The 10,974-nt window shown below is 56.0% G+C and overlaps 1 protein-coding gene across 1 annotated transcript; it reads right to left on the reverse strand.

Moving 5' to 3' along the window:
• Nucleotides 1-4,904: 4,904 nt before the first annotated feature.
• FOXA1 (forkhead box A1) lies at nt 4,905-8,686 on the reverse strand. Its single transcript, XM_075712797.1, has 2 exons — nt 8,615-8,686; nt 4,905-6,167 (listed from the first exon to the last, which is right to left on the reverse strand). Exons 1-2 carry the CDS (start codon nt 8,684-8,686, stop codon nt 4,905-4,907), a joined length of 1,335 nt encoding a protein of 444 aa, XP_075568912.1.
• Nucleotides 8,687-10,974: the final 2,288 nt, after the last annotated feature.

Consider the following 10,974-nt stretch of genomic DNA (forward strand, 5'->3'; position numbering starts at 1 on the left):
TTTGCTAGTAGCTGAGAAGCCTGGGTTTGCATTAAGAGAAAAAAAATGACCCGTTTTGCAGCACCGCCCTTGACATTTAAATAATCAAACTAATTGCATTTTTATTTTAGCTATTAACCATTCTCCTGTATTTCCTATCGCAATATTGCAGCGTGGGAGTTTTGCGAGGACTTACGTGTACATTCCGTACCCCGGTCACTCTCTGTGCACTATTGTGGTGTGATTTTCGCCTGGTCATTGTGTGTTGTGTATATTTCCGCTTGTCTCCCCTGGAAACAAATACATATTAATTATATATATGTTAATATATACAATGTATGCATCTATATGCCTCCCGAGAGAACTTTCTATCCCATGTTTATATGAGGATAATTTGCTTCTTCACGAATTGACATGAGCACGAAAATGCACACAAAAATTTTTATCTATTGAGTCTCTGGTTTTAAAATATTTTTCAGAGCGATTAATCACATATACTCACACATATATGGCTAGATCCCGTTTTATCGTGACAGAAAAGAAATAAGACGAGGTGCATTGCTACCGCAATCAAGCGTTTTATCTACAACATCGCTGTAAAATTAAAACGGAGTCAGTTGCTCTTTTAAAGGCTAGTTGGCGTTACAGCAAGGGAATTAATTTATTTCGGGTTTATGTTGACGGACCAGTAGCCATTCAAGTGTTCAATATCTACTCAACATTTCAAAACAGCTTTTGAAGCTATGCCAACGGCTGAAGTGTTTTCTCGCGCCGTTCTTTTGCGATTTACTTGTATGTTATTGACACGACTAAGTTTCAGAGGGAAACACTGGCCGGGAAATATTTTTTCTCATCTTTCGGTCCCGAACATTTCAAATTAATTCCTTCCAATAAACGTACACCCTCCGATTGTTTGCCGATGTAGATGTCAGTGTTGTCCATTCGCACTCAGAAAACAACCCAGGAGGTACTTGTGGTTTTATTTCTCCCCCCCCCCCGATTTGGGCGGCTGAAGTTGGTTTTATTCCATCGACTCTCCCCTTCCCCGGAGGGAAAGCGCTGGTCGCAGGTGTCCCGAGGAGGTGCCACGGCCGAGGGCCCCATCCTGCCCGCCTTGCCGGGGGGCGCAGGGCCGCCGGACCCCGCGGCACAGGCGGGCCCCGCAGTGCCAAGGCCGGACCCTCCGCGGCTCCTCGCCCCCGGCTGCGGGGGCTGCCCCTGCCCAGCCCCGCGGAGTCGCGCCCGGACCCGCCGCGCCGCCTCGACGGCCCCTGCCCCGCCGGCGCGCCCTGCAAAGGCGGCCGGCACCCCCCCAACCCCCCCGCCCTCCCCGCCCAGGGCCGGGGGCCTCCTCGCCGCCCAAACCCCGCGTAAATCTTTACAGAGATCCCCCGCCGCCCTGAATTACTCCCCGCTTGTGTTTAATGACGTTAAATGAGCCGTTTTCGCTCCCTCGCACGTGGCCGGCCGGAGATAATTGCCGTGCAGGAAAAGGCGAAGTTCCCCTATAAATTGCGGCGGCGGCCGGAGCCGGCAGGCTGGCGGGCCCCCGCGTTGCCTGTGTCCCGGGCGCGGGGCTGAGACACCACCTCCGACACGGGCAAAAACCCCGCACCCGCCAGCTCCCTCCCTCCCTCCCTCCCTCCCTCCCTCCTTCCCTCCCGGCACAGAGTGAGCGGTCCGGCTGGAAGGAGATGCTCGTAAGCTCCCCTCTACATCTTGCGGGGCGGGGCGGGGGGGTGCACCCTCTTCCTTTGGAGCCTGCTTCTCGTTTATTTTTGCACTGTGGCTGGGGGCTTCTCGAGCACAGGACTAGAGCAGCGGCAGGGCAGCTAGGAGCGGGAGAGAAAACGGGGGACTCCTCTCCCCTCTGTTGACTCCCAAGTCTCAAACCGATCAGAGAAAGCTGCGCGCTCTGCCTCGGGGACCCGCATTTTTAACGTGAGCCGCATCCCTGTTATGTCAGCGGATCGTCGCCCACCGCAGCCACCATTTGCCTCCGAGAAGAAAGGGAAGGGAGATAATCTTGATGGCGAGTGGCGAAGGGGCACACGCTGTATCCGTGACAGGCTCCGCTCCTTATCTGTGAGAGGTTTGGAGCCGCGCCGGTCCGCTTAAACCCTTTTATTACCCACGCCCCGAATATTTCCATTACACACGGTCTGTGCTCCTCAGCTGATACGTGAAACCTGCTGCTGCCTTATCGCTGTCTGTCGATTGATATTTTCTGTGTACGAGCCCAAGGCATTAAATCAATGTCTCCACTCTGCAGTGGCATATTCTCTACAGACCAGTCTGTGGGAGACAAGTGGAGTCCTGCTGAAAACGGGCTTCATCCTGTCTCGGTTCGCACGAAGCTCCGTTTGGCGGGAGAAGCGGGACTTTAAGAAGGATCCACCTGCCCGGACTTGGTGCCGAGCAACCCCGAGCTGCCCCTGGCTGCGGGGCATCTCCCGGTGTTTGCCCGTTCAGGAAATACAGCGGGCGAAGGGGCCGCGCAGCCGGCTCGTGGGGTACCCGGCCAAACCCGCCGCCCCGGCCACGGGACCCCGCTCCCTGCCGCTGCAGGGTCCGCATGCGGCAGCCCGGGCGGCACCGGCGGAAAATCTCCGCCCGACCGAGCGCGCCCGCGTAGCCCGGCGCCGGCTCCGTCTCGCCGGCAGCGCCGCGCTCGCACCCGGCCCCCCGCCAGCGGCCGAGCCGCCCACACCTGCGAAGCCCACGGCAGAGGGGCTCCCCGGTCTTTTTTTTTTTTTTTTTTTCTTTTTTTCCCCTCCCGTTTTTCACTGGGTAGTAGCGCTGGAGGAATTCGGTGAGATTTCTGGGACTCTGGCTCGGCTTTTCTTTTCTAAATCGAGCCGTACATTTAGTTTGTCGCCGCTGTCCCTAACCCGTCAGGGGGCAATTATGTGCTAATTATGAGAATTACACAGTTCTTTTATCTGGCGGCCGTGCACGGAGGGGGCTGAGCAGAGCGAAATCTGTTCACGTTTAAACACCCCCTCCCCCTGCCCCCGCCGATGCCGCTTGCTGGGGACCAGCGCTCGCCAGCGCGGCTGCTGCTATTACCGGGGTCGATCCGAGCCAGGGCTACAAAGCGGGACTTGGGCTGGGAGCTCGGCCCGGCCTCTCCAGCGGCGCGGGGTGCGGTGGAGCAGCGCGGGGGATGCTCCCCTCGGGCGTCGCCCCGTCCGGCGGGGAAGCACCGGCCCTGGCTGCTGCCACCACCCCGGCAGCTCCGGCTGCGAAGCACCCGGGAGGTTACACCGCCTCGGGTGGCTTTTTCCTTCCCTCCTTCCACCTACCCCGGCACCGGGAATTAAAAAAAAAAAAAAAAAAAAAAAAAAGAGAGAAAAACAAATAGAAGAAAAAAAATAGAAAAGGCCACCACACACCCACCCGCAGACATCGCAGCGTCCCGCACACACACCCTGCGGGCGCGTCCCCTCCGCACAGGCTTGGCCGTACAAATCGTTCCTCTTCACATCCACGTTTTAGCGCTGCGTTTGTTTTTCGGGCACATGGCTCCGTCCTCCGTAACCCGCCCCAGAAATTTTGAAAGAAAATAGCAAAAGTCTTTCATTGTTAACATTTGATTTATTTAAAGTCCTTAACTGCAAATGATCAAAAACATACTTCACGCATTAAATTCTCAGTTATCGTTTTAAATCAAAATATTTTTTCAATTACAATCACATTTATAAAATTAACAAAATTTCTTAAATTCACGTGTAATTCTTTTTTTACTGTCATTTAAAGCAATTTCCAGCTGTAAAGAAAGAAAAAAATATAAACCATGCAATAAATTAAGAACATTGAGACAGCGAACAGGAATAATAATAAAACCCGTCTGGCTATGCTAACACCGTGTAAAACTGTGGAAAGTGCATTAACACTGGATGAAACAAGCTAACGATGGCGATAATTAAACGGCCACAAAAAAATTGGATGTGGAATTCATTAAACAAGTTGGAAAAGGGGAGAGAGACAGAGCTCTCCTCTTTTCCTTGCGTTGGTGTAATAGTCAACGTTTCCTGGGGGAGGGGGAAAATAACCTTGTTATAGATACACAGTTCTAGCTGGTACACAATGAAGACACTTAAATTAAATAAGCATGTCATCCACACGTTGATGAGAGTTCCTGATGAACGAGAATCTTCGGTAACAGATGGGAAGGAAAAAAAAAAAATCCAACTGGCTGTGACCTCTTTATATTACATCCCAAGACAGGTAACACTTGGAAAAAAATAAGGGTCGCATCCTGCACTCCAAAGCTCCAGTTGTTCCCCTCGGGAGTGCAGGATCCGGCCCGCAGCATCTGGGTGTATGCGGGTTGTACTAGCCGAAGGTTTATTTTGCAAGTATCAAAAGGATGATCCGAGAAAGTAAATAGTCCTCTTGTTGCTTAGAGATTCTCTTAGTGTTTTGCTACTTCACAGCAGTATTGTCCTTCAAAGCCTTTTTAATTAAAAAAAGCCTTAAATGTCTACTCGCTTCTTCATCTCCGTATTGTTAAAGTATTGCCACATACCTGTAAACTTACATGAGATTATAGAGCACAGAAGGGGGGAAGACGAGGGGGAGGAAAGCACAAACAAGTAGTTTACAAGCTCAACATTTTTTTTTTTTCTTCTTTTTAGTAACACCCTGCAAAGGCTGGGGGGATCTCCGGGGAGAGGGGCTGGGCGGCGGGGACGGGAGGGGGTATGTACAAGCGGGACGCGGCCAGCTTTGCAGGAGGTCGTGGTGGATCATAACAACACACAACGCGTTGCGAGACAATTAAAAAGTAACAGTCCTTTGCACGCAGCGTGCGGAAACACCTCGGTTTGTGGAAGGGAGAGGGAAAGGGGGGAGAGAAGCCAGGAAAGGGGAGGAAGAGGGGGAGAGGGGCTCGCCCCCGGCGGCGGCGGTGGGGTGCAGAGCTAGGAGGTGTTTAGCACGGGTCTGGAATACACACCTTGGTAGTAGGAGGGCTCTAGGGCCGAGGGCTCGATGCTGCTCCGGCCCGCCATGGAGGCACTGCCCAGGGGCAGCCCACCCGGGATGCTGGCCCCGTAGGAGGAATATTGCAGCGCCTGCTCGTAGGCTTTGAAGTCCAGCTTGTGCTGCTGCTCCGAGGAGGACATGAGGTTGTTGATGGAAAAGGGGTGGTTGAAGGAATAGTGGGGATCGCCCTTGAGGTGGAGCTGGGGTTCGTGGGCTAAGGAGTGAGGGGGGTGCGGGACGGAGGCCAAGGCGGGGACGGAGCTGATGGTGGAGGAGGCGGCCGAGGCCGAGGTCTTTAGCTCCGTGCTCGATCCGCTGTGGTCCATAGACTGGGGGCTGGTGGACGGGTTGGAGCTGGAGAGGGAGGTGGCGGTGTCCAGCTGCGCAGATTTATTGTGGCCTCTGTGCAGGGGGGAGTTGGAGCTGGAACTGGAGGCCCCGGCCTGATCTTTCCTGCCCTCCTGAGGGGCTTTGCTGTTCGCCGGTTTCTCGCACTTGAAGCGCTTTTGCCGGCGGAGGTAGCAGCCGTTTTCAAACATGTTGCCAGAGTCAGGATGCAGGGTCCAGTAGGAGCCCTTGCCAGGCTTGTCGGGGGAGCGGGCCACCTTGACGAAGCAGTCGTTGAAGGAGAGCGAGTGGCGGATGCTGTTCTGCCAGCGCTGCTGGTTCTGCCGGTAGTAGGGGAAAAGGTCCATGATCCACTGGTAGATCTCGCTCAGCGTCAGCATCTTGCTGGGTGCCTGCTGGATGGCCATGGTGATGAGGGAGATGTAGGAGTAGGGCGGCTTGGCATGAGGGTAGCTCCGCTTGAAGGTCTTGGCGTCCCGCGTCCTGCCGAGATTGGACTGGGTGTAGGCCATGGGGCTCATGCAGGGGTTCATGCTGCCGTAGGGGCTCAGCCCGTTCATGGGGGCTGGCTGGGCAGACATGGCGTTGATGCCGCCGGGGCTCAGCGCCGTGCCCATGGCGGCCACGCCGGCCGGCATGCCATTCACCGGCCCCGCCGAGCCCGCCGGCATGCCAGCCACGGTGCCAGGGCTCAGCCCGGCCCCCAGCCCCGTGTTGGCATAGGACATGTTGAAGGAACTGGAGGTCATGTTGCCGCTCGTCGTCATAGTGTTCATGGTCATGTAGGTGTTCATGGTGTTCATGGAGCCCAGCCCCGAGTTCATGTTGCTCACAGGCACCGAGGAATAGGCCTAGGGCAGCGAGACGGAGAGAGGGGGTTAGGGGGGGAAAGAGGGGCGGGCAGGGCCCCGGTGGGGCCGGATCCGCCCGTCCAGCCCGTCCTGCCCAGCGAGCCGTGCAAACGTCCTGCTGCAGGACGCCGTCCGCTTCCCCGACACCCGGGAAAGCGCTTTCCGAAAGCCACACAGAAAGGCCGCTGGTGCCATGAGAAGGTCTAATTTGTATTCATACGTATTTATAAATAGACACGGAGCGGGGGGTGCTCGGTCCCAAAGCGCTCCCATTTCACCGGCGGGCCGCGGCTTGCGCGGGCTGCGCCGGGATCCCCGGGGTGCACGGAGCGATGGCCTTCCCAGAGCAGCTCCGCACCCCCACAGAGCTGGGCAGCGGGTTTTATCTGCCCCGGGAGGAGGTTTTCCCCTGGAGTATTCCCACGGTTTTGCTGATTTTATGTCTCGTCTCTCTAGTTAAACATTTAAACTCATCAGATCATTACAATTTACGGGCGTACGCTCTCTGCGCCAAGGAGAATTTCAACTGCCTGCACTTTCTTAGAATAATCTTATGCATCTCTCCCACCCTTCACTGATTTAAATTTCTATTCTTACACAAGATGCGATAATGTCTTGTCGGAAAAAAAAAAAAATCAAAAACAACAGCTCACGTCCATGCATTTTATCTGTGGAAAGCTTCCCCCTTGTCTGCATTTTCTATCAAGTCAGTCTTTAAATTAAAGTTAAAAAAACCCCCAACTTTCCCAAAGTACGAAAAGCCTGAACTTTCCCTGCCTGAGATTTTCTACGGTCGCCCGACGTGAAAAAAATTGCAGCACCCTACTACATAACACAACTCTTAAAAAAGGCAGAACCGGAGAGCCTGAAATTGTGCTTTCCAGTATGGCATCCGATTTAACAGGAGGGAGAAAGACGTTCCCAGTTTACCTCGAACAAAGGCAATACGGCTAAGAAAAGGAGGTTTGGGCGACGGTTAAATGTATAAAATACATTACTGTTTACTACAAATTCCACGGGCTTATAAATGCGCTTTTAATTTAGAGGATCACAGTAATTATTTGAGATGGTAGAACGCGGATGGGTTTCCCGCCTTGCATCCGTGCAGTGACTCAAATTAAATAGCAGGAGAGGAGAAAAGATTGAGGCTAAAAACCAGCAAAAGCGAAGGTCGCTTAACTTCATGTTTGTGGGTAATGAGTATGGCGAGGATAAATGTGCCTGGAAACGGCACATAATTAGGATGACCCTTATTTGCCCTTAGCCGACTTTCCTCTATTAAATAAGACGCCTGTAGGGTGACACGTATCTGCCCGTGCCCGCGTGGCCCCGTGGGCGCCGTGTGCCAGCCCCGGGGTGCAGGGACGAGGCGTGGGGGCTGCGGAGCCGTGTGTCCGGGTGTGCTGATGCAATGCCCGGGTGCGCACACCTAGGTGCCTGCCTCGCTGCCGCACTTCCGTGCAACGGCTCCTTCCCGGCCGGGAGTCCGAGGGGCTGCTGGCGGTGCTGCCGGGCGCTGCCTTCCGCCGGGGACCCCCGCTGCAGAGCGGCAGCGGCACAGCGCGAACCGCGGGCCCCCGCAGGGCCGAGGCGCGCCGCGGGGAGGGCCCCGGGCGCTTCCGCGGCCCTCTCCTCTGCCGCGGTTGCCGGCGCTTGGGCCGGCTCTCCCCCTTGCTTCGCACCGTGTCGTCAAACGGGCGCAGGGGGCGGAAGCGCCTGCCGGGGTGCCGCGGGCCGGGCCGGGCAAAGGGGGGGCGGCGGGTCGGGGTGCGGGCCCCCCGCCCGGGCTGGCTCCCGGGGCCGCGCTCGGCAGCGCCGCCAGCCGGCCCGCGGCAGCAGCGCCCGCCGCCGCCGGCCCGTCTGGCAAAGTCCGGACAAACGGCTGCCGCCCCCCCGCCGCTCTTTTCGCCCGGCTTTAACAGGTGAGGCCCCCGGCGACGGCCAGCCGAGAGGCCGGCGGGCCCGCCGAGGAGCCCCGGGAGGGCGCTGCCCCCGCCCCGGGGCGCGCCTGCGGCCGGCTCCCTCGCCCGCTGCCGTCCGCCGGGAAGCAGCCGGGGGCCGGCGGCGCGGCGAGTCCTCTGCCCCGAGCCGGGAGTTTACGGGGCGCTTTTGTGCGCGCCGCGAGCGGCGATTACGGCTTTTAGAGGAGATCAAGGGCTGCCCCCGGCCCCCCGGCCCTCCCAGCGGGCCCGCAGCCGCCGCGGGTCTCCCTCAAACGCCTGCCGGGGCTCTGGGAAGCCGTGTTTTCCTCGGGGAAGCCTGGCCAGCTTCAGCGCCGGCGGGAGCGGGGGGAGGCACGTTTGCGCTGGCAGGATCTGGAGTGCAAACCGATTCCTCCGATTGCTGCCCCCCCCCCCGCCCCCCCGCAGACCCCCAGCCCTTCCCCCGCCCTCCCCCCCGCCCTTGCAGAGGGGCAGCAGCGGAGCCAGACCCTGGGATTCACTCACCTCCTGAGTGTCGGCGTAGTAGCTGTTCCAGTCGCTGGTTTCATGCCCTTCCATTTTCACAGTCCCTAACATTATGGAGCCAACCTGCCCGGTGTAACCATCCAGCCCTCTTGCAAGCGAGCGACGGGCAGCAGGAAAAGAGCCCGAAAGCCCGACCTAGCAGGAAGCCAGCTCTCAGGAGGCGCGGGGGGTGCTGAATTCTCCTCTATAACCAGCCAAAAAGCAGGCAGGGAGCGGTGTGGGGCGAGACAGTTGAGAAAGTGAGGAAGTGCCGGCTGGGATGTGAGTGGAGTTGAGCTGATGTGGATCTTACGTCGCAGAAGTACCCACCTCCTCCTCCTCCTCTCCCCATTTGTCCGCCGCACAAAGGCGTTCGCACCTACAAAGCCGGAGATGCACCTGCAAACAAGGCAGTTCCCCTCGCCTGCAACTCCCCCCGGGGCGGCACTTTATTTGCGAAGCGGCGTAATTGGTTTAAGCTTGTGGGGAAAGAAGGAGAGACAGAGGTGGGAGAGGGGGAGAGAGTAGGAAAGGGGGGTGGGGGGAGGAACCCACTCTTTCAGATGGACAGGGCAAACGCTAGGAGGGATCGGTGGAAATGAAATGAGGTAGATAAGGGAAGGGCAGCCCCCTCTGTTTGGAGAGAATGCAAAAGGCCATCCAGCCTTAAACCCCTGAGATTAGGGGCGATATTTACTGAAGTCCAGTAGATGCTCCTTCAACTCGATGGCCGGGACGTGCTCCAAAGTCCCGAGTCCTGCAGTCTACGGGCTCCCCCCCGCTCCCGCCCCTCACTTCAAAGCTGGTTACCGCGCAGGTACCTCCGGGGAGCCCCCTCCCCTGCCTGCCCCCGGCTCCCAGCGCCCTCGGGGCGGGGGACCGGGACTCTGCGCTCCGGGCTGCGGGCGGCAGGGCTCGGCTCCCCGCTCCCCAAAGCCCCCCGACCCCACCCTTGGGCTGAAGCTAGCCCTCCGAACGGGGCTGCCGTTCTTGTGTAGATGTGATGATGGCATTTCTTTGGTGCCTTACGTTTAGAAACCATGTGAGTTACCGCGCTGAGACATAACACTACAGGCACCCAATAAATGCGGACAGAGGGTTGAATGCGGATCCACTGATATTAACCTCCACTTGGCAAACATCAGGTGAGTCACTGCAACCATTTTATATCTTTACTGTGGCTTCCTTTGGAAGCCTTCTGTGGTGCCAGGCACCCAGGGGCAGCAGCAGTAAGTAGCGGGTATCTCATTACCAACTTCTTGCTCATTAACCTGATTTCTCGCAAAGAACAGCGGAGGAGGAATCTACACAGGCTGGCAAAAGGTAAAAAGGGGCAACACCGATAAACCAAATGGACATTGGACAATGCTCTTTATTATTATGGAGGCAGTCTCGCAGTCTTTGCAGACGGATCGAACATTTTCTGTTTCTGCTGCTGCCCTGTCCAGCTCTTCGAGCTTATGTCAAGATCACAGGCTTTTTCTTGGGTTTCTCTGCCCTATCCTTTATGAGTTTGTTCCTACCCAGCTACTAGAACTTTTATCACCTGGCAGTAAAAAAAAGACAAAACAAAACACCCCCCCATCAATCAAACAAACAAACAAACAACCCCCCGCCTAAACCCAAATAGCTTTCCGGGCAATGGGAATTTGAAGAGGAAATAAACTTCCTTGGGATTTTGAAAAAGGCTTGCATATCATACCACACAAACTAAAACACACATCTGGGGCTGAATTTCTGTCTGGCATGTTTATCGTCCAGCAGGATCACAGCTGCTTCCACAGTGATTTGTCCTCGAGTGATCTGCGAAAACGTCACCCTCGCAAACGTGATTTTAAAGTTTCTTATACAGAGACCCAGGATTCAAATGAGGAGATATAGCATATCTTCGCCTCGACAAATATGTTTTAACTTGTTCTCTAAATGCGTGTTCTGTTACCCCTTTCTTTGTTCTTTCCCTCTTCGTCCTTCTTTCTTTAAATTTGGCAACAGAATTAAGTCAAATCCTCGAAACAAATAAAACTCTGGAATCAGCAGACGAGAACAGGGGATGAAAATGTGTCCTGAAGGAAATAAAATAGATAAAAGCACTGGATTAAACCCCTGCTTTCTCAAATGGTCAAACTGCACCCACGGAAATTAGAACAAAACCCAGTGGAAAACCTAAGAGATGTTAAAATTGCGGTCTTCATGTGTGCATCCTCCCTCTGTCCCTAATGGAAGCGGTCTACACGGCTGAAAATAGCGACCTTTCGGTGGTGGCTTGTTCACTTCAGCACTCGCCGTCTCTTCAGAACCCCCACAGCAGCGCAGCTGCGCGCAGCGAGGTTGGGGGGGGGGGTGGGGGTGCAGGGGTCCCA

Source organism: Pelecanus crispus, chromosome 6, assembly GCF_030463565.1.
Source record: "Pelecanus crispus isolate bPelCri1 chromosome 6, bPelCri1.pri, whole genome shotgun sequence".
Lineage (NCBI taxonomy): Eukaryota > Metazoa > Chordata > Aves > Pelecaniformes > Pelecanidae > Pelecanus > Pelecanus crispus.